The following is a 24,439-nucleotide window of genomic DNA, read 5'->3' on the forward strand; positions in this document are numbered from 1 at the left end:
ATTTGAATGCCATTGTGGAAATAGAACAAGATTGCAATTCATATTACTCTCAAAATATTGGAACAGAAGGAGGAAGAACATAGGAAGTTCTAGATGAGAAAAGCCCAAGGTTCATCTAGTTTGCCTTCCAGCACCCTGGTGGCTGCATGCGATAATGATAATCGAGTTGTTGACTAATCATGGCAATCAATCTCTATCAATGGCAGGGATTTCTGTTTAAATGCGAGGGTGTAGATGGAGGTGGGCAGTCACTTAAACCCACCCCTCGGGTCAGCATGTCAGTTTCCCGACGTAAAACCAACACACTGAAAATTTCAAAGGCTCCAAGGAAAACAGAAGAGGCAACCCTCCAGAAATGGATAAATGGCCAGTTAAGGCTCTTAATGAGCTTGTTGTCAGCTCTTTAAGGGTCAGTTTAGAACTATCCTTTTCAGGCACCAAATCCAAGCAGGGTCGCAACCACGACAGGGAGGAGGAGGTACCAACACAGTGGGAGTGAGTCAGAACAGCGGGACAGCAGCAAGAGACACCATTGAAGAGGGAAGGCTCAGAGAAGGCTCTCATTCACAGGCAACCAGTTGTATAGAGTCAGGAGAATTACCTGTAATATCTCTTCACTCTGGAAAGGGCATTTTTGGGGATGGCTTTGGCGGGTTGACAGGTCCTTCTGCATACAACTTCACAGGGTCATGAGAAGGGTGTTCAGGAAGACTGCATATTCCAATTGAAAGGAAGGAAGGACATAACAGGAAATGGGATTAAGCTATTCCAAGATAGGATTGACTAGCAATGAGGAGCAGCATCACCAGGAGCAGAGGCAGATCCCTGGGCAACAGGGGCACAGGGGTCAGGAACAAGGGACAGGAAGGCACCAAAGGCAATACCTCAGCATAGGGTTTACTGTCAAAGGAAAAGCTACCTGGACATATCAGAATGTTAGTGCTAATTGGACAGTGAATATGACTCTGAGCCAATTAAGTGAATTTATACCTGAAATAGCAAGACATGTGTGTTGCCAATGTGGTACGGGTTTGGCCCAAGTATGTACCTGTCAGGCAGGGAGGAAGTTGTCGAGCGAGGGAGCCGTGGTTTACTAAAGAAGTTGAAGCGCTTGTCAAGAGGAAGAAGAAGGCTTATGTTAGGATGAGACGTGAAGGCTCAGTTAGGGCGCTTGAGAGTTACAAGCTAGCCAGGAAGGATCTAAAGGGAGAGCTAAGAAGAGCAAGGAGAGGACATGAGAAGTCATTGGCGGATAGGATCGAGGAAAACCCTAAGGCTTTCTATAGGTATATCAGGAATAAAAGAATGACTAGAGTTAGATTAGGGCCAATCAAGGATAGTAGTGGGAAGTTGTGTGTGGAATCAGAGGAGATAGGGGAAGCGTTAAATGAATATTTTTCGTCAGTATTTACAGTAGAGAAAGAAAATGTTGTCGAGGAGAATACTGAGATTCAGACTACTAGGCTAGATGGGATTGAGGTTCACAAGGAGGAGGTGTTAGCAATTTTGGAAAGTGTGAAAATAGATAAGTCCCCTGGGCCAGATGGGATTTATCCTAGGATTCTCTGGGAAGCCAGGGAGGAGATTGCAGAGCCTTTGTCCTTGATCTTTATGTCATCATTGTCGACAGGAATAGTGCCGGAAGACTGGAGGATAGCAAATGTTGTCCCCTTGTTCAAGAAGGAGAGTAGAGACAGCCCTGGTAATTATAGACCTGTGAGCCTTACTTCGGTTGTGGGTAAAATGTTGGAAAAGGTTATAAGGGACAGGATTTATAATCATCTTGAAAAGAATAAGTTCATTAGCGATAGTCAGCACGGTTTTGTGAAGGGTAGGTCGTGCCTCACAAACCTTATTGAGTTTTTTGAGAAGGTGACCAAACAGGTGGATGAGGGTAAAGCAGTGGATGTGGTGTATATCGATTTCAGTAAGGTGTTTGATAAGGTTCCCCACGGTAGGCTATTGCATAAAATACGGAAGTATGGGATTGAAGGTGATTTAGAGCTTTGGATCAGAAATTGGCTAGCTGAAAGAAGACAGAGGGTGGTGGTTGATGGCAAATGTTCATCCTGGAGTTTAGTTACTAGTGGTGTACTGCAAGGATCTGCTTTGGGGCCACTGCTGTTTGTCATTTTTATAAATGACCTGGAAGAGGGTGTAGAAGGGTGGGTTAGTAAATTTGCGGATGACACGAAGGTCGGTGGAGTTGTGGATAGTGCCGAAGTATGTTGTAGGATACAGAGGGACATAGATAGGCTGCAGAGCTGGGCTGAGAGATGGCAAATGGAGTTTAATGCGGAAAAGTGTGAGGTGATTCACTTTGGAAGGAGTAACAGGAATGCAGAGTACTGGGCTAATGGGAAGATTCTTGGTAGTGTAGATGAACAGAGAGATCTTGGTGTCCAGGTGCATAAATCCCTGAAGGTTGCTACCCAGGTTAATAGGGCTGTTAAGAAGGCATATGGTGTGTTAGCTTTTATTAGTAGGGGGATCGAGTTTCGGAGCCACGAGGTCATGCTGCAGCTGTACAAAACTCTGGTGAGACCGCACCTGGAGTATTGCGTGCAGTTCTGGTCACCGCATTATAGGAAGGATGTGGAAGCTTTGGAAAGGGTGCAGAGGCGATTTACTAGGATGTTGCCTGGTATGGAGGGAAGGTCTTACGAGGAAAGGCTGAGGGACTTGAGGTTGTTTTCGTTGGAGAGAAGGAGGAGGAGAGGTGACTTAATAGAGACATATAAGATAATCAGAGGGTTAGATAGGGTGGATAGTGAGAGTCTTTTTCCTCGGATGGTGATGGCAAACACGAGGGGACATAGCTTTAAGTTGAGGGGTGATAGATATAGGACAGATGTTAGAGGTAGTTTCTTTACTCAGAGAGTAGTAGGGGCGTGGAACGCCCTGCCTGCAACAGTAGTAGACTCGCCAACTTTAAGGGCATTTAAGTGGTTATTGGATAGACATATGGATGAAAATGGAATAGTGTAGGTCAGATGGTTTCACAGGTCGGCGCAACATCGAGGGCCGAAGGGCCTGTACTGCGCTGTAATGTTCTAATTAGTCTACAACACACATATGACACGAGAAAAACCCCAGTGGTAGAGAGCTTTGGGAAACATAGGTCCAAAGTCACCATTTTTCTCCCAAGCATGCTATCAAGAATGTTTTTTGCTTCTGTCCATTTCTGTAACTCTATTAAAGAATGAGTAGACAAATGCCTTTACATTTGTAGTATAATAGACAATGTATATGTAATTAGAAATTTGCAAATATTCAATACTCACTTGGTTAAAGAAAGCACAGCTGTGGAACAGTTGACTGTAATGGTGAGATTGAATGTGCTCCCCTGTCAAATGACGTGCACTGGACTGCAACTTTCTACTTTACATTTGTAGCCACAATGCCCATTTATTGAATTCGCCAACCTGAAGAATGCAGCAATTATATATGGGCATGCCTTCAGAGAAAAACTTCAATCAGCCAGTTCCTTGAATGAACAGGCCTGCTGTGTCTTTGCACTACCAACTTGTTACCTTTTTTGTAAAAGGGCATTGATCAGGTGGGCATCGTCCTCATATTGGCTGGAGGGAGAGTTTTTTCTATTGGTATGAATTGTTTCTCAAAAGTTGACTCATCCTAGATTCACTCTGGAATAAAATTTCTGTAAATGAAGCTTCCACAAGGGATTTGGTTTTACTTTGTCATTGAATCCAGGCCTCATGGACTGACATTTACACTTTTGTCTTTCTATATCAGAAATCAAGTGGACTGTGCCTTTCACAAAAAGGAGCAAACCCCATTGACTATAATCGAAATAGGCTGAACAAACTGAAGAGCAAATTGCCAGTGAAAGAGGTAAGGAGACTAAGCAGACAGCACCGTTGTACTGTTGCAAACTGCCTCTGTAAATGAATCACTAGCCCTGAATACCCTGAAGCAACAGGTGCTGGTTCATTTTCAACTACCATTTATTTGAGTAAAATGTTTTAAAATTATTTGATAAATACAGGGAGAAACATTGACGATCACTAAATAGTCACAGAATCATTACAGTGCAGAAGGAGGCCATTCGGCCCATTGTGTCTTCACCAGCTCTCCAAATGAGCAGTTCACTTAGTGCTTCTCCCCATAACGCTGCACATTCCCCGGTCTTCTCCCCATAACGCTGCACATTCTTCCTTCTCATATAACAGTCTAATTTCCTTCTGAATGCTTCAATTGAACCTGTCTCCACCACACTCTCAGGCAGTGCATTCCAGACCTTAACCACTTTTGCGTGAAAAAGTTCTTCCTCATGTCGCTTTTGCTTCCTTTACCAATTGCTTTAAATCTGTGTCCTCTCATTCTTGATCCTTTCATGAGTAGGAACAGTTTCTCCCTATCTACTTTGTCCAGACCCCTCATGATTTGAATCCCTCTATCAAAACAGGCCTAACTTCTCCAATCTATCTTCATAACTGAAGTTCCTCATCCCTGGAACCATTCTTGTGAATCTTTTCTGTAGTCTCTCCAATGCTTTCACATCTTTCCTAATGTGCGACACCCCGAACTGGATGCAGTACTCCAGCTGAGGCCAAACTCGTGTCTTATACAATTTCAACATAACTTCCTTGCTCTTGTACTCTATTCCCCCATTCATAAAGCCCAGGATACTGTATGCTTTATTCACCGCGCTCTCAATCTGTCCTGCCACCTTCAATGACTAATGCAAATATACATCCAGGTCGCTCTGGTCTTGCACCCCCTTTAGAATTGTACCCTTTATTTTATATTGTCTCTCCATGTTCTTCCTATCAAAATTAATCACTTCATATTTCTCCGCATTGAACTTCACCTGCCGCTTGTCCGCCCATTCCACCAACTTGTCTATGTCCTTTTGAAGTTCTACACGCTCCTCCTTACTGTTCACAATGCTTTCAAGTTTCATATCACCTGCAAACTTTGAAATTGTGCCCCGTACGCCAAGGTCTCGGTCATTAATATATATCAGGAAAAGTAAGGGTCCCAACACTGACTCCTGGGGAACTCCACGACCTTCCTGCAGCATGAAAAACATCCATTACTCTTTGTTTCTTGTCACTCAGCCAATTCTGTACCCATGTCCCTTTTATTCCATAAGCTATAACTTTGCTCACAAGTCTGTTGTGTGGCACTGTATCAAATGTCATTTGGAAGTCCATGTACACCACATCAACTGTATTACCCTCATCAACCCTCTCTGTTGCCTCTTCAAAAAACTCCAGCAAGTTAGTTAAACATAATTTTCCCTTAAGAAATCCATGCTGGCTTTCTTTAATTAACCCACATTTGCATGTGACTATTAATTTTGTCCTGAATTATTCTTTCTAGAAGCTGCCCCATCACCAAAGTTAAATTGACTGGCCTGTAGTTGCTGGGCTTATCTTTGCACCCTTTTTTGAACAAGGGTGTAACATTTGCAATTCTCTAGTCCTGTGGCACCACCCCCGAGTCTAAGGAAGACTGAAAAATTATGGCCAGTGCCTCTGCAATTTACACCCTCACTTCCCTCAGTATCCTTGGATGTATCTCATCCGGTCCTGGTGCATTATCCACTTTAAGTACAGACAGCTTATCCTAGATCACCTCCTTATCAATTTTAAACCCTTCTAGTGTCTGAATTACCTCCTGTTTCACCATTGCCTGGGTTGCATCTTTTTCCTTGGGAGAGACAGATGCAAAATATTCATTTATTACCTCAGTTATGCCCTCTGCCTCCATATGTAAATCCCCTTTTTTGTCCCTAATCTGTCCTACTCCTCCTTTTACCACCATTTTACTAGTTAAATGCCTATAGAAAACTTTGGGATTCCCTTTTATGTTAGCTGCCAGTCTCTTTTCATACTCTCTCTTTGCTTCTCTTATTCGCTTTTTCACTTCCCCTCTGAACCTTCCATATTCAGCCAGATTCTCAATCATATTTTCTACCTGACATCTATCATAAGCACACTTTTTCTTCTTTATCTTAATCTCTATCTCTTTCATCATCCAAGGAGCTCTGGCTTTGTTTACCCTACCTTTCCCTTTTGAGGGAATATACCTTGACTGTGCCCAAAATACCTCTTCTTTGCAGGTAGCCCATTGTTCAGCAACCATTTTTCCTGCCAACCTTTGGCTCCAATTTATTTGTCCCAAATAAGAGCTGGAAATAATGGTTTAGTGAAATGATCGGACAAGATGTTTGACCTTTCCGAACTGAATTGAAATGCACAAAAACTGTTAAAGGTTGGCACACAATTCTGAGCAAAACATCAGAAAAGATAATTTATTCAAATAACATTTTTGTTTAATGAAATGCTTGTTCACCTGTTCTTCTTTTGGGCCTCCTTATCTCGAGAGACAATGGATACGCACCTGGAGGTGGTCAGTGGTTTGTGAAGCAGCGCCTGGAGTGGCTATAAAGGCCAATTCTGGAGTGACAGGCTCTTCCACAGGTGCTGCAGAGAAATTTGTTTGTTGGGGCTGTTGCACAGTTGGCTCTCCCCTTGCGCCTCTGTCTTTTTTCCTGCCAACTACTAAGTCTCTTCGACTCGCCACAATTTAGCCCTGTCTTTATGGCTGCCCGCCAGCTCTGGCGAATGCTGGCAACTGACTCCCACGACTTGTGATCAATGTCACACGATTTCATGTCGCGTTTGCAGACGTCTTTATAACGGAGACATGGACGGCCGGTGGGTCTGATACCAGTGGCGAGCTCGCTGTACAATGTGTCTTTGGGGATCCTGCCACCTGTATAGTTTTAAAAAAGTATGCATTTAAAGAGAATAGAGATTGAAAATGTGAGATGTCAGGACTCTTTTCCTATTGTGGTCTTACTCCTGAAAATGAATTTATCTTTCATGAAGTAACTGATAATTAGTAAGGGTCAGGATTGAATTAGATGCAGAATCTGAAATGTGTAGAATGGGATTAATGTGCATAATTACATCATTTTGTGCTCAGCTTGCCCAGTTTCCTTGTGTCCCTTAGCTCATATTGTGCCATCACTCTACTGGTCTCAGCAGTCATTTCCCATAATTTGTTTGAAGATAACAGAACAAAAATAGTCAACTGTTTTTGTGATTTTGGAATCATTTGTCTAGCTCCTGGATCACGTCACAGTCTAGCCAAAAGCATCCAATTCATTAGGTCATCTAATAAGGAGCATTTAAACCCTCCAATAATAGGTATTGTCGAAATGTCTGTTCCTGGGTAAGAGAATCCAATTCTTGGTGGTCTGGTTGGTCTATGTGTGGTAGTCTAGTGGTAGAGTTGATATTCGGGTTTCCCTGGTTGAATGATCTGGGGTAAAGAGATGAGGGCTCTACATATGATATGAAAAAGATAATGCAAATATTTGTCTCAACAATATAATGGGAGAATGAGACCTTGCTCTTTAACAGTTAAGAGAAACCTTTGTATCAACTGCTAAAGTTAAGCTCAGATCTTTAGTTTCACAAACATTTGAATATTAGGGTCATTGAGTCATAGAGAGATACAGCATTGAAACAGGCCCTTCGGTCCACCGAGTCTCTGCCGACCATCAACCACCCATTTATACTAATCCTACATTAATCCCATATTCCCTACCACATCCCCACCTTCCCTCAATTCTCCTACCACCTATCTACACTAGGGGCAATTTACAATGACCAGTTTACTAGCATTTACCTGGCCACCTGGAGTACTTCAGAGGTCCCTAAAACCAATCCAAAATAATCAATTCTCACTCTTTTAATAATGAGAGATTAATTAAGAATAAAGAACACCCAACAACTACTTGCATTTATATAGCAACTTGCATGTAGCAAAATGACCCCAAGGCACTTCACAAGATTGTTATCAAACAAAATTTGATACTGAGCTACATAAGGAGATCTAAGGACAGGTGATCACAAACTTGGTCAAAGAGATAGGTTTTTAGGATTATCTTAAAAGAGGATAGGGAGGTGGAGAGTTTTAGGGATGGAATTTCAGAGCTTAGGGCCTAGGTAGCAGAAGGCACAGCCACCAGTGGTGGAGTGATTAAATTCAGGGATGCCCAAGGAGCCATGATTGGAGGAGCACAGAGATCTGGGAGGATTGTAGGGCTGGAGGAGGTTACAAAGATGGGGAGGAGGGGGTGGGGCAAGGACATAGAACAATTTGAAAACAAGAATGAGAATTTTAAAACCAAGACATTGCCAGATTGGGAGCCAGTGTAGGTCAGCGAGCGCCTGGGTGGTGAGTGAACGGGACTTGCTGCGAGTTAGGACAAGGGCAGGTGGACTTTTAATGTAATACCTTTTACTCTGACATTGGGAGCAGTACGTAGCACTAATATTACACACACAGACTGAGAGGAAAGATCAGATCAATTAGAATGTGCATTTAAAAGAGCTTTGTTCTTGTTTCATGCAGTCAAAGGGACGAGCTGTCAGTAAACTATTGGAAAGCTTTGCCGCAGAGGATGATTTTGCATTTGATGAAGACAGCAGCTTTTCTGAGGAAGAAGAGAATGCTTCTGCGAGCTGCTCAGCGGAATTGTGCGGTAGGGGCTTTTTTTATTGCTAAGTGCTGCATAGCAGGCAAACAAAATTAGGACTGAGCAAGTTGTAAACCAACAGTTCAAAATAAAGTGGATGCTAATTGGAGAGATTAATCAGGCAGCTTCTTTAAAAAACTTCCTGAAATGGAAAATTCCAAACATTTTACAGGACTCATACTCTGGTTCTTCTCTATATCAAGAAATAAAGTATCCTATTATTGGAAGATAGAAATATTCTGGCGATAATACAACTTTTGTGATTTTAGATAAAGGTCAAATTGATCATATGCCAGAACATCAGAGACTGCCATTTAAAGGGACAGTTCATTTCCATATTTTGTATGGATTCTAATAATAAAATGTTTCAGTAAAAATTATGAAGAGACCCTTCTTCATTGTACTTGCTCTCAGTTTCTTACAACGTGCTCATTCATGCTAGCCTCTCCCCTTTTCCAAGACAATTCCAGGGAAGTAACATGTGCTTTATTACAATTGATTTCTAATCACTACCCCAGTGGGAGGTGAAGATTTTCTCTAAATTATGTTTATTAAGTTAAAAAAGTTGAAACATCAACTGAATGACATTTGCATCATTACCACTGCAAATTGAAAATATTCCTTGAAATGTCATAAATATCTCCTTTGAAGAGGCAAGTCAAACCAAACTGGCCTTGTTTTGGATTTTTGTTTTCTCCTGTTTGCTTTTGATTACAATTTTTCTGGAAAAAAAAGTGTTTGGAACTGGAATAAGTATTTATCAGTCTAATTGAGTAAAGTAAGGACAAGACTGGAGCAAATTAATCCAATAAGGACAGTTTTGTGCCAAGCTATTCCTGTGAATTAAGGACCTTACCACACCAGCTTCTTCTAGCTTAAGTTCAACATTGAACCATAGAGAAACAATCTAAATAACAAAATTGTTTGTTCTTGTTCTCTCTCAGTCCCTCAAGCTTGTGCTATCAGTAAGGAAGATCTCAAAGAAGGACTTAAGATTCTCATACCAAAGGAAGACAAACTACTGTACGCAGGATGTGTCAAAATTCTACAATCACCTGACATGTAAGATGCAGTTTTATTTTTGTTCCATTTCTCAGCAGTTTTAAAATATCTGAAATTAAAAATGGCCACAACTGCTTGGCCTCCATTGTGCCCCTCCATGGGTCAAGCTGTGGCCGCAGCTGTGGCCAGGTAGATAGGGCGGGCGGCTGCGGCGGTGCTTCAGAGTGATCCTGGAGTGCTGGCCCCCAGGTCTGCCACCGGGAGGCAACCTCCAGGCATCTGCCATGCTTCCGACACCACAGGGGAGTTTTCCTTAATTGGCCTTTTAATTGCATTAACAAGCTACCCATCGCCCATTCCTCGCCCGATCCGGCCTCCAGAAAAATGGCCAGGAGTCAGAATCATGGCAGGGAAACGGCAGACCGGCTGATGTCGGGAAATTCCACGCCCACCCACCTGTTTTCCTACCCCCATATCGGCTTCAAAATCCTGCCCCTTAGAGTTTGATTTTTGGGGCCTTGCTGAACAAACATTTGTTATTGAAGTTGTGTTGCTCATTGTTACAGAGCTGAGCTTATATTTGCATTCACTTTAGATAAGATTTTATGACCACAGAATACTTGCTATATAACAGAAAAATGCTTAGCAATCGTCTTGCTTATATCTGGGGATCATAGAATTTCAAAGGGTTCCAAAATCTTCAAGGTCATTTGAAAAGCACCAAAAGCTGACAAAGGGCATGAGTTCTCAAGATTAGAGCAGAAACGACCTGAACTGCATTGCATGCAGCTTCCCAATTCCCTGTAACTTAGTAACTGGGTTAACGTGGATGGAGCAGCAAAAAGCAGGACCAAGGTACATGAATTCAGAAGACAAGAAGCTAATATCTTGTGTATAGTATGAAACAGATGCTAACACAGCTATAAAAGGCTAAGTTATCATATGTTTACAGATGTAAATATAATGAACTTAGTCTATTTTGAGGGGTTCTAGACAAAAGTTCTTGTCAGTATGGCTGCTGTCAGTTTCCAGATATCAAATGATTACCACTGATCAGCCTGATTGTTCTTCAACTCTTAACATAGGCACAAGGGAAAACTGATTATAGTTAAGAACTGGGTGGCAAAGTGCATTGGAACACTATCCCTCCACTTATGGGCACTAGTGCTCACTACATCCAAAGCAACCTGACTTTGCAAAGGCTTGGGGTCCCCTATTTGCATATGCAAAGGGACTAACACATGTTTCAGGTGCGGTCACTGGACGCGTCTTTTTCTGCCTTTAACAATATGGTGGGAGGCACACTTTCATCACATAATGAGTATGCACACATAGACATCATGTTGCATATGAAAACACGTGTGGAACCATCAAACTTTTGGCCATTGCCTTTTTGGATTGTGGTCCGCCAAGTACAGGTAATCACAAAACACACACACTAATTAGTCCCTGGGATGAGAGGGTTGTCCTTTGATGAGAGGCTGAGTAAATTGGGTCTATATTCTCTGGAGTTTAGAAGAATGAGTGGTGATCTCATTGAAGCATTCAAGATTATGAAGGGGCTTGACAGGGTAAATACTAAGACATTGTTTCCCCTGGCTGGGGAATCTGGAAAAAGGGAGCACAGTTTCAGGATAAGTGGCCAATCATTTAGGACTGAGATGAGGAGAAATTTCTTAATTCAAAGGGTTATGAATCTTCGGAATTCTCTACTCCAGAGGGTTGTGGATGTGCCATCATTGAATATATTCAAGGCTGAGATAGACAGATTTTTGGTCTCGGGTAATCAAGGGACATGGGCAGCAGGCGGGAAAGTGTAGTCGAGGCCCAAGCTCAGCCATGAATCATATTGAATGGCGGAGCAGGCTTGATGGACCATATGGACTACTCCTGCTCCTATTTCTTATGTTCTTATGACCCAGCAATTCCCCCAGGCCACAAAGTGAACAGAAATAGCCTATTTTTGAGTTTACATTGTGCCTTCACATTGGTGCCCTGGTTTCAGACTGAAGTATTTGACCAGTCTTCCTGCACCATTCTCCTTCGTTTGCTTTCACAGAGTCAAATAGAGTCATTACAGCATAGAAGGAGGCAATTCAGCCCATTAAGTCCATGCCGCTCTCTATAGAGCAATCCAATCATTCCCATTCCCCTGCTCTATCCCCATACCCCTTAAAATTTATTACCCTCAACTGCCCATCCAATTTCCTTTTGAAATTATTCATCCTCTCCGCTTCCAGCACCCTCGTAGGCAGCGAGTTCCAGGTCATTACCCCTCGCTGCGTAAAAAAGTGCTTCCTCACAACCCCCCTGCATTTCTTGCCCAAAACCTTAATTCTGTGGCCCCTAGTCCTTGTACCATCAACTAATGGGGACAGCTTTTCTTTGTCTACCTTATCTAAACCTGTCATAATCTTGTACACCTCTGTCAAATCTCCCCTCAATCTTCTTTGCTCCAAGGAGATCAACCCCAGATTCTCCAACCTAACCTTGTGACTAAAATCTCTCATCCCTGGAATCATTCTGGTAAATCTCCTCTGTACCCTCTCAAGAACTCTCACCTCCTTCCTAAAGTGTGGTGATCAGAATTGGACAGAGTACTCTAGTTGTGGCCTCACCAGAGCTTTATAAAGGTTAAGTATAACTTCCCTGCTTTTGTACTCAATACCTCTATTTATGAAGCCCAAGATCCCATATATTTTGCTAACTACTCTCTCAATATGTCCTGCCATTTTCAAAGATCTATGCACATAAACCCCCCGGTCCCTCTGGCCCTGTACACTCTTTAGAACTGTGCCATTTAATCTACATTGCCTCTCCCTATCCCTTCTGCCAAAATGCATCACCTCACATTTGTCAGTATGAAATTCCATCTGCCACCTGTCTGCCCATTCTGCTAGCCTATCTATTGCCGTTGATTGGTATCATCCTCACTGTCTGCCACTCCTCCAAGTTTAGTACCATTGGCAAATTTTGAAATTTTACTCTGTTTTCCAATATCCAAGTCATTTATATATATCAAAAAAGCAGTGATCCTAGCACTGAACCTTGGGGAACACCACTGTCTCCCATTCAGCAGTCTGAAAAACAATCATTTACCACGGCTTTCTGTTTTCTAGTTTTTAGTTTTTTTTAGTTTTAGTTTTAGAGATACAACACTGAAACAGGCCCTTCGGCCCACCGAGTCTGTGCCGACCATCAACCACCCATTTATACTAATCCTGCACTAATTCCATATCCCTACCACATCCCCATCTGTTCCTATATTTCCCTACCAGCTACCTATACTAGGGGCAATTTATAATGGCCAATTTACCTACCAACCTGCAAGTCTTTTTTTGGCTGTGGGAGGAAACCGGAGCACCCGGAGAAAACCCACGCAGACACAGGGAGAACTTGCAAACTCCACACAGGCAGTACCCAGAATTGAACCCAGGTCGCTGGAGCTGTGAGGCTGCGGTGCTAACCACTGCACCACTATCCAATTAGACACTGATCCTTCTTTTCCATGAGGCTCAATTTTGTTAACCAACATATTTGTGGCACTTTTTGTGAAAGTCGTTGTAAAAATCCATATAGACCACATCCATTTCATTCCCTTCATCAACCTTCTCTGCTACTTCATCAAAAAATTCAATTAGATTAGTCAAGCATGATGTGCCATTTACAAATCCATGCTGATTCTTTCTAATCAACGCAAATCGCTTCACATGTTTGTTGATTTTTTCTCTGATTATTGTTTCTAAAATCATACCCACCACTGATGCGAAACTAACTGGCCTGTAGTTACTAGGGATGACCTTACACCCTTTCTTGAATAAGAGTGTCACATTTGCCACTCTTCAATCCTCTAGTACCTGCCCTGTATCCAGGGAATTGTAAGATTATGGCAAACCCTTCCACTATCTCCACTCCTGCTGTTCTTTGTCCAGAAGCAGGGCTGGTGAATCAAGCAGCAGTGTACAAGACCTGCACATAAAGTTGTTTTCCACTGCCCTGCTGCAAGGCAAGTCAGGCCGACTTATATTTCCAAGTGCAGCTGACAGTGGGGGAATTGTGTGTTTGACATGGCTACACTCTGTTACAGTAAAAGTGCACATAGTCCTATTGGAGTTTACTTCCATTCCTCCAACTAAGAAAACCATTTAAAGGACTGCCTCATGTTGACTATAATATCCTATTCAATTACAGAATTCATAAATATTTCCATGCATCGTTATATCAACACAGTGTGTCAGTAACTGGCCTTTCTTTGCCTTTGTACAGCTACAGTGTTGTGATTGAAGGGGAAAGAGGAAACCGACAAAGAATCTACTCCTTGGAGCAACTGCTACAGGAAGCGGTGAGTTCCAATTGCAATCATTCCCCAATGCCCGTAGTTCAAACACTGCCCAGTCTACTTATGATTGATAATTAAAGATCAGATGATTAATATTTTATTACATCATAAGAATGATGCAGAACCTTGTAGTTTTAGTATGTGAGAAAAATAGAGAAAATTCTTGTGTGATGTCGGAATGCTATTAGCGAGTAACCTAGAGTCTTGTGCGGAGGGTTGTGGGAGGGGGTAGAGCAGAGGGTAAGAGAGTGCCATCAAAGTATGTTGATTTGGCTGTAATTTGGAATACCTCACACTTTTGTCATATTTCAGTCATGTAAGGTAACTAGCAAAGGAACCAGAGGGGAGATGAGCAACTATTTCTTTTATGCAGCGAGTTGCTATGATCTGGAATGTGCTGGCCAAAAGGGTGGTGGAAGCAGATTCAATGACTTTCAAAAATGGAATTGGATAAATACTTGAAGGGGAAGAATTTTCAGGTCTGTGGGGAAAGGCCAGGGGAGTGGAACTGAAGACCTGTACTCCAGAACTTGCCGCACCCCTAGCCAAGCTGTTCCAGTATAGCTACAACACTGGCATCTAACCGGCAATGTGGAAAATTGCCCCGGTATGTCCTGTACACAAAACGCAGGACAAGTCCAACCCGGCCAATTACTGCCCCATCAGTCTACTCTCAATCATCAGTAAAGTGATGGAAGGTGTCAGCAACAGTGCCATCAGGCAGCACTTGCTTAGCAATAACCTGCTCACTGATGCTCAGTTTGGGTTCCGCCAGGGCCACTCAGCTCCTGACCTCATTACAGCCTTGGTTCAAACATGGACAAAAGAGGTGAACTCAAGAGGTGAGGTGAGAGTGACCGCCCTTGACATCAAGGCAGCATTTGACTGAGTATGGCATCAAGGAGCCCTAGCAAAACTGGAGTCAATGGGAATCGGGGGAAAACTCTCTGCTGGTTGGAGTCATACCTAGCGCAAAGGAAGATGGCTGTGGTTGTTGGAGGTCAATCATCTGAGCTCCAGGCCATCACTTCAGGAGTTCCTCAGGGTAGTGTCCTAGGCCCAACCATCTTCAGCTGCTTCATCAATGACCTTCCTTCAATAATAAGGTCAAAAGTGGGGATGTTCGCTGATGATTGCACAATGTTCAGCACCATTCGTGACTCCTCAAATACTGAAGCAGTCCATGTAGAAATGCAGCAAGACCTGGACAATATCCAGGCTTGGGCTGCTAAGTGGCAAGTAACATTTGTGCCACACAAGTGCCAGGCAATGACCATCTCCAACAAGAGAGAATCTAACCATCTCCCCTTGACATTCAATGGCATTACCATCGCTGAATCCCCCACTATCAACATCCTAGGGGCTACCATTGACCAGAAACTGAACTGGAGTAGCCATATGAATACCGTGGCTACAACAGCAGGTCAGAGGCTAGGAATCCTGCGGCGAGTAACTCACCTCCTGACTCCCCAAAGCCTGTCCACCATCTACAAGGCACAAGTCAGGAGTGTGATGGAGTACTCTCCACTTGCCTGGATGGGTGCAGCTCCAACAACATCCAAGAAGCTCGACACCATCCAGAATAAAGCAGCCTGCTTGATTGGCACTCCATCCACAAACATTCACTCCTTCCTGCACCAAAGCACAGTGGCAGCAGTGTGTACCATCTACAAGATGCACTGCAGCAACGCACCAAGGTCCATAGACAGCACCTTCCAAACCCGCGACCTCTAACACCTCAAAGGACAAGAGCAGCAAATGCATGGGAACATCACCACCTGCAAGTTCCTGTCCAAGTCACACACCATCCTGACTTGGAACTATATCACCGTTCCTTCACTGTCACTGGGTCAAAATCCTGGAACTCCCTTCCTAACAGCACTGTGGGTGTACCTACCTCACATGGACTGCAGCGGTTCAAGAAGGCAGGTCACCACCACCTTCTCAAGGACAATTAGGAATGGGCAATAAATGCTGGCATAGCCAGTGACGGCCATATCCCATGAATGAATAAAAAAAAAATAATTGGATAGTTCTTTCAAAGAGCTAACACAGGCAGGATGGGCTGAATGGCCCCCTTCTTTGCTATATCATTCTATGATTCTTCGATACCTAATCTACAGATTGGAGACCAGCAGCAAAAACTGCTTTGAAAGCTTAATGGAGATAGGGGAGAGAAAGTGTGAATGTCCAGTGAGTGGGGTGCACATTACCAAATCCAAGCATTCCTTTTAATTAAATGGGAATTTGAGTTTTACCACCTGGAATTGATAACTGCCTCGATTTGGTATTAAAGGCTTATTCCGATAATTTATTTTGAAGGTTTAGTTTCATGAGGATACTTCTGGAATATAATGTATTATCAATGTTCCTTAATGACCTTTTCTATAAAATAAAAAATCCCCACAGGTACTTGATGTCAGACCTCCCTCAACACAGTTCCTGCCACCAGCTACCAGGGTGTGTGCTTATTGGAGTCAGAAATCCCGCTGCCTATACCCAGGAACCATCATTCAAAGTAGGTGTCACATCTTCACTCAAAAAGTTGTATATACAATATGTGGAATAAGGGTCTGAAGTGGGTGTATTAGGAGAAGAAAATAATCCATAGTCACAGAAGCCAGTTGGCTTTTGGCCAAAATGTGAATGGCGTTAATATAATCAAGGGTTCAGTGGAGACTTTGAAATGTGAAAAGGGTTATTAAAAGGATGTAAGCTGCAAAGGAAGCAAACTTACTGGAAACACTACCCCGCCCCACCCTGAAACCAACCAACCAAAATATAGTGCTGGATTTTGCCCCAGTATGGAGGTAGGAATGAAAGCAGGCTGGCGTTGAATTTCCTGACACTGGCCACAGTTCTGACTCCCAGCCATTTTCTGGAGGCCAGTTTGGGCAAGCGGCAGGTAGCTTGTTAAATTAATTAAAAGGCCAATTAAGGCTATTGGTCAGAAAGCATGGCAGATGCCTTTAGGCCGCCTCACAGACCAAGAGACCAGCACTCCAGGATCACTTTGAGGTGCCCACCCGCCCTGTGCCTATATGGCCACAAATGCAGCTGCAGGCCACCCTGTGGAGGTGTTCCCCCCTCCACAATGGTGGTTCAGCAGCTGTGACCATTTTTCATTTCAAATATTTTAAAGGTGCTGAGAGGGTGACTCAAATTGGAGGCACCCTCTCTCTGGCTTACCTGCAACAGCAGGCTGTAGCTCCTTCAGTGAGGGAGGGCCTCCTATTGGCCTGCCAGCTTCAAGAGCCCACCCACCGTCCTTAATTGGATGGCGAGTGCGACGTCTCGCAACTAATTAGCAAATCCAGGCAAAATCGATGTTTAGTTACTGCTCCCGACAGGATGTAGGATCGGGACCCGCATTTGACCTCTACGTCGGCGTCCCAACCCAAAATGTAAAATCCTGCCCAAGATCTTTCATTCGCACCAGTATAATATCATAGCTGGCCAGCTTCTTGCATCTGCCAGAGTTGAGTTCTGTTATGTGCACCCTTTATTGAACTAATTAAATTCAATCTATTTTGTCACCATGGTGAAAGCACCATTAAAAGGCCCCAGCTGACAATAGTTCTGGAGATGGTTAAATGAGTACCTTTTTACTATCGAATATTTCATGGACCGTTTAACAGATTTCTCCCCAGTCAGCTGGGAGCCACTGGGACACTTTAATGTGACACACACTATTGGTGACTGAAGTAGTAATGTGAGATTGAAGGTTTCAAGATATCGGCACAGAAACAAAGAGGTGTTTCTGGAAATTCTGTCTCGCTCGCCTCTCCCTCTGCACACAACATAACCTTGTTACTTTCCAGTGCAGTTTAGTTCATCGGTTCCCTCCGTAACCTGAGCAAACAGTTCTGATCTAATATGTCTGTGTTAATGATTATTAGTCAAAACCGAAAGTAACTTCCTCAAATAGATTTCTTTGTAGGGTTTGCTCATCAGTTTTGTTTAACTGAAAACTTGAGCTCAACTCCAGCTGAAATACCATTGCCTCCTGGTGCAGCATTACAACTGCTGCTGATTCCCCGTACAGTAATACCATGTTACTATTTATCTCCACTGATCTTTTCTTCTGTTTGTATTCTGGTGCAATTGCTTTCACTGTGCAGCACTGTGAGCTCATTGTCTTCCTGGACATTATTGTGATGACTTTGATTCCCTTTGGAGTATTATGATATTACAGCTTCTTATTGTGCATTGTGACATTGCATCCCCTGTGGCATTACTGTTTCGGCTGTGCATCATTGTGCTGTTAGCAGTTACAACGCTCTGGATAGCGCCCAGTTACATTACTGCATATAAAACAAAATGTTTTGCTTAAACAATGGGCTGGATTTTTCTGCCACCACCACCAACCACCCCTTCTCCCAATCAACTGAGGTAGGCAAGGACAGAAAATTGGTCAGGGACACACTTTGCCATGTCCTTATCGTTGCTGTGTGACCCCACTACTTCCTGTTCCCCAGGCCCAGCAGCAGACAACACGCCCGGCTATAAATGCAAATGAGAGAAATAACGTTCTCCAACTTATTTCTCACCACCTGCATCACTACTGCATTAGAAGGAAGGGACGCCTCTTAGTCCCAAGGGCCCAGTGTATTAAATGCAGTTCAGGAAGGCCCGAGAATTTGTAATGGTTTCAGGGCATGAGCTCTGAGAGTGAAGGCAAGACTCAGTCCCATTTCAGAGATACACCTTGGTAGAATCCAGGGAGCCCGGTTCCATTATTAAAACGGCCCCGAGACCAGAACAACAGCTGGATCAGGGTTGCACCTCTGTGGTGAACAGTTGTCTCCTTCCACCCACCCAATTCAGGAGATGCATCCCGTGACAAAAAGACATAAAATCTATGTCTATTTGACCAGCTAAAGTTAAATGTACAGAAAGAAAGATTTGATATTTTTACACATACATGATGCATGCTGTTCGTGTCGTACATGCCTACCAACTATGTTTTGGGAGTTTGGCCTACAAGTCAACTTTAGTCAACCAAAATCAACAAAAACCAGAGTCCTCAGTACCGCTCTTCACCAATTTTGGGTGGTAATGGAAGATTTTCTAGCCACTACACACTGTGCATGGGAATTCTCAAAGGAATTGCCACCTGCAGTATGCACCACCCAGAAAATCTTCCATTATTCGGAGGATTCAAGCAGGTGTGTCACTGAAACGAGTGGAAAGGGATGTTAAGATGGCAATGCAGGAGAGAAGGAATGGGGAAATGATGGGGAGTGGGAAGTGGAGAGGAGAAATTGATGGTATTGAAAGGGTGAGGAAAGAGGAATGTATGGCAATGAGAAAAAGAGGTTAAAGGGAAATAGAGGAGAGGGAATGAAGGAGAGAGGGAAGTGGGAACAGGTAATGATGAAATAGTGGGGACAATGAAAGGGAGGGAAGGAGGGTGACATTAAAGAAGGAAACAGGTGGGAATAAATGGCAATGTTAGGGAAAGGATGCGGGGTCAGGGAATGGGGAGGAAGATGGGACCATAAGTGGGGAATGGTGCTTTGGAGGAAGAGAGAAGCTGGGAACATTGTTTTTGGGGTGGGGAGGAAGGACCATGTCAACATTAACTGAGAGGAAATGGGAGGGAGAATACCAGCATGAACTGCAGGGCAGGGGAAAGAGTGCTCACATGAACTTCTGGTTTTTCGTATCGAGCTGTTCTTGTTATCAACTTTTTGGGGCCTTCCTCAGCAATTCTGAAGCTGTTGGTCTGATTTTGCAATTTTATGTTGACTGCGTGACATACTAACTTCTTTCCACGACTTTTACTGTGCTTATTCAAGGTGGAATCAAAGATTTACAACCACATCTGCAGTTCATGCAATCTCCAGTTTGCAACTGATCCCATTTATGTTTTGAAAGTTACGCATCACCTAGCACAGAGGGTCACTTTGAGCATGTTTAAACTTTTCAAGCATCAAAAACTCTTAATTTAAACTTTACCCTGAGGAAGTGAATCCTAACAAACTGAGTGTGGATGAGTACCCAGGCCTGGGGTGGGGGTGGAGAAATGCAGCATGAGACAAAGGATCAGATGTAACAAGAAAGCTGGTATAGAAATAAGATAAAAGGAGATTGAGCAATTATGTCTGAATAACTTGCAAGCTAGCAAGTTTCTTTTTTTCTTAGCTTCCTACGACTGAACAGTAACTGATTCCATATGAGTTGTGGAGTTGACGTTTCCAGCTCAAATACACTGCATACATATATATGTAACTGCTGGAAGGACCTCTTATGTCAGCTTAATGGTGACCTAAACAGGACCATGTAAACGATTGTGCTGCACAGTAAACATATGGTGACTGTGTATAAATGTAGAAATTGATTCACACACTTTGACGTTGGGCCGTTTTTGGTGCAAGAGGGGAAAAGGCTGTGGCCTAGTGCTCTGCTGCTTTGATTACAGATGACAACTGCTTGCTTTTAAAAAAAAATCTAATGTTATATTTTACCAACCAAGTCAATTTACTCTTACTGTTACAGCCTTGCTACTTGTGCATATTGTATTAATTAACTCTAAATTAACAGGTGAATAAGTCTGATAACTACACAAACCAGCACAAGCCTTTGTTTATATTTGATTTTAATATTAATTCTCATCCTTGTTTTCAAATCTCTCCATGGCCTTGCCCTTCCGTAGTTCTATAATCTCCTCCAGCCCCACAACCCTCCGAAATATCTGCACTCATTTAAATCTGGCCTCTTGTGCATCCCAATTTTAATCGCTTCACCATTGGTGGCCATGTCTTCAGTTGCCTAGGCCCTAAGCTCTGGAATTCCCTCTCTATACCCTTCAACCTCACTTTCCTCCTTTAAGACACTCCTTAAAACCTACCTCTTTGACCATGACCTAGGTCATCTGACCTAGTATCTGCTTATGTAGTTCAGTGTCATATTTTGTTTTATAATGCTCCTGTTATTACGTTAAAGGCACTATATAAATACCCCTTGTTCATTAGCAGTGATGTTCATTTGATAGTTAAGCAGATCTCTGAATGTAACACTGAACCAACTTAGAAGCTACCAATGATCCCACCTGGGGAAGGTTTCCCCTGCAACACAGCAGTTGCATTACTGTCTTCTGTCTGCCGCAGGGGAAAAAGGGGAAGGTACTTGGAAAAATCGGATTGGTGCATTAAGAGGAAATGAAAAAAAAGGCCTGGTGCTTGCAAAAAGGCGTTAGTTACATCACTGAGAAAATTATATGGAATTTGGTAAAAGGGTACGGCATTTGGAAAGATGCCAGAGCACTTTGTAAAAATGGTAAGTCATTGCACCCTGCTGTGACACATTAGCAAAATCACTATAATTTGTTTGAGTGCTGAAAGGACTCAGCTAAATAATGTGGAAGGTGGAGCTGCAACTTGATGCAGTGGAAAACGTTCTTTTGTGTTTGGGGTGGAGATTGTATTGTTTGGTTAATACAATGGAGACTTAGTTTTCTTAGATACTTAATATTATTTCCATATACACATTTAGCAGTTTTGTCATTCATTTCATTTGGACTGCTCTGAGGCCTGAAGTAGCATTTGTACTAAAATAAAAATGATGCATTTTAGATCTTTCATAAAATATGCAATATAGAATATGAAGAAGCCACTGCTCTGACGAGGAAGAGGCTAAGTACTACATGAAAAAATTAACTAGATCTGTGATGCTTTTACTATAAGAGCATAACTTACTGTTGAGCACCCAACTTCTCTTCCTGCTCCCATATTAACTGATATTGTAATGGTTCCCTCTCTTCAGATACTCTCCCCCTCCCCTTCAAATCTGCTGCCATTACCCCGCTCCTCCAGAAACCTACCCTTGGCCCTTCTGTCTTTGCAACCTACCAACCCATCTCCAACCTCCCTTTCCTCTCCAAAGTCCTTGAACATATTGTCACTGCCTACATCCCATGCCCATCTTTCCTGCAATTTCATGCTCGAATTCCTCCTATCAAGTTTACGGCCTGCTACACTACCCAAGTGACTCTTAAACAAGTTACAAATGACATTCTTTGTGACTGGCCATGCTAAACTATCCCTCCTCACCCTTCGCGACATACCTGCAGCCCTCCACATAGTTAACAACATCATCCTTCTCCAACGCCTGTCCGCCCTCATCCAGCTGGGTGGAACTGCTCTTGCCAGCTTCCATTCTTAACTATCGAATTGTAGCCAGAGAATCACCTGCAATGGATTCTCTTCCCTCTCCCACACCATTACCTCTGAAGCCTCCCAAGGATCTATCCTTGGCCTCCTTCTATTTCTCATCTCTGTGCTGCCCCTCGGCGACATCATCCATAAATACGTCAGGTTCCATGTGTACGCTGATGACACTCAGCTCTATTTCACGACCACCTCTCTTGACCCCTCCACCATCTCTGATTTGTCACACTGCTTGCCTGACATCCAGAACTGTATGAGCAGTAATTTCCTCCAGCTAACTGTTGGGAAGACTGAAGCCATTGTCTTTGGTCCTTGCCACAAACTCTGTTCCCTGACTATTGTTTCCATCCCTGGTAACTGTCTGATGCTGAACAAGATCATTCTCAACCTTGGTGTTGTGTTTGACCCTGAGAAGAGCTTCCAACCACATATCTGCTTCATCACCAAGTCTGCACGCTCCCACCTGCGTAGCATTGCCTGACTCCAACCCTGCCTCAGCTCATTTCCTGGGGAAACCCTCATCCATGCCTTTGATTCCTCTAGTCGTAACTATTCCAATGCTCTCTTAGCAAGCCTCCTATCTTCCATCCTCTGTAAACTTAGGCTCGGCTGCCTGTCGACTAACTTGCACCAGGTCCTGTTCACCTGTCACCCCTGTGCTTGCTAACCTGCACTGGCTCCCATTCCTATATCGCCTCAATTTTAAATTCTCATCCTTGTTTTTAATGCCCTCCGTGGCCTCACCCCTCCCTATCTCTATAACCTCCTCTAACCCTATATGCCTTTGAGGTCTCTGTGCCTCTCCAATTCTGGCCACTTGTGCACCTCTGATTTTAAATGCTCCACCATTGGTGGCCATGCTTTCAGCTGCGTAGGCCCAATACTCTGGAATTCCTTTCCTAAACCTCTCTGCCTCTCTCTTTCTTTCTCTTTTTTGGGATGCTGCTTAAAATCTACCTCCTTGAACAAACTTTTGGTCATCTGTCCTGACATCTCCTCCTGTGGCTTGGTGTCAAAAATGTTTTTATTGATAACGCGCTTGTTAAGTGCCATGGGATGTTTTGCTACATTAAAGGTGCTATATAAATGCAAGTTGTTATTGTTGTTGTTGAAAGCATGCAAGACTCTCTCTTTCAAATCCGTAGGGCTGAATTTTAAGTGACGAGCTTCAAAAAGTGCGTGCTGCACACACGAGACATGCGCTGCGGAACCGCTGTGATATTTAGCGGGCGGCTCATTTACATGCAGGGGGCGGAGCGCCTGCTCTGGAGAAGTACAGGGGGTGGGTGCTCCATCCCAGGCAATGGCGTTCAGTGTCACCGCACAGAGCCTGTGCCATTTTTAAAGGGCTTCAAGCCCTCAGTGACATTTCAATGTTCAAAGCGACAGGTTTGAAAAGAAATTAAAGTAAATATTTATTTGCACTACCAATCCCCTCTTTCACCCCTCCAAATGAATAATCATTTTATTATTTGTCCTATCACCCCAAAAACAGTAAATTTCCGATCATGAACTTCACCCCCAAATTTTTTTTCCTTTAACCTTCAACCCCTTCCCACCATCCTCTCAACCAATCGCATTCGTTTTTGCCACTCCCTCCCCCCAACCCTGAAAAATTCACTCATCACGCCTCGGATCTCTGAACAGAGATCCGAAGGCGCGGGAGTTCTGACCACCGGCCGGAATATCGGCGTGGGACGGCAGTCTCTGCAAGGTGAGTAATTATTCATTAAACTTTATTAACATATTTAAATTAAGGTTTTTTCGCTGCACAGTGTGGGGGTCGCTCTGAGTCAGCACCGCCGCTGGTAAAATGGGGTGGGGCTGTCCTGGAAGTATTTTCCGGGCCCCCCTGCTACGATCCCTGACCTTATAAAATTCAGCCCATAGTCTAAACAGTTCCAGGTTCCAGGAATTAATTGCATCATAGAATATATGTGAATGATGCTGTCATCAGTATAATTGGGAGTCAGTTCCATGTCTTTGTTGCCTGGCTCTCTGTACTGCACATAAATGTATAAAAGAACAGTGAGAAAAAAACATCAGGGTCATCAGGTCCTTTTTATCCAGACAACAATGCAGCCCCTGCAACAACATCTAAGCATTTTCTGGAAAGGTAAAAACCAGAAATAAATTATGCCCAATTTAGGAAAAAAACTCCGGGAAATTCTTCTCCCACTCCCTAAGGCAATCAAGCTCCAAGATTCCAGGAGATTGCTCATAACTCTTCGTAATCACAGCTATCTGAAAACTTACTCTCTCTAACTAGGAATATTCTCTTACAAACTTGTCACATTCCTTTTTACTGGTCTATAGTAATTTGTTACCTACTTCATCTTTCAAAAGTCCATTCTGGAGGGTGCTATCTCTCTTTGAAAATAAATACTTCCTGGGATCTAACTTACT

The 24,439-nt window shown here is 43.3% G+C and overlaps 1 protein-coding gene across 6 annotated transcripts in view; it reads left to right on the top strand.

The window, feature by feature from the left end:
* bahcc1b (BAH domain and coiled-coil containing 1b) overlaps positions 1-24,439 on the top strand; it is a 476,710-nt gene that overhangs the window by 422,029 nt on the left and 30,242 nt on the right. For all 6 annotated transcript variants that reach the window (XM_068058204.1, XM_068058206.1, XM_068058205.1 and 3 more), the window contains 5 exons: positions 3,757-3,855; positions 8,398-8,527; positions 9,466-9,583; positions 13,790-13,865; positions 16,272-16,380. In XM_068058204.1, coding sequence (XP_067914305.1) covers positions 3,757-3,855; positions 8,398-8,527; positions 9,466-9,583; positions 13,790-13,865; positions 16,272-16,380 — 532 coding nt within the window. The remainder of the gene's footprint in view (positions 1-3,756; positions 3,856-8,397; positions 8,528-9,465; positions 9,584-13,789; positions 13,866-16,271; positions 16,381-24,439) is intronic.

This window comes from Heterodontus francisci, chromosome 26, assembly GCF_036365525.1.
Source record: "Heterodontus francisci isolate sHetFra1 chromosome 26, sHetFra1.hap1, whole genome shotgun sequence".
Lineage (NCBI taxonomy): Eukaryota > Metazoa > Chordata > Chondrichthyes > Heterodontiformes > Heterodontidae > Heterodontus > Heterodontus francisci.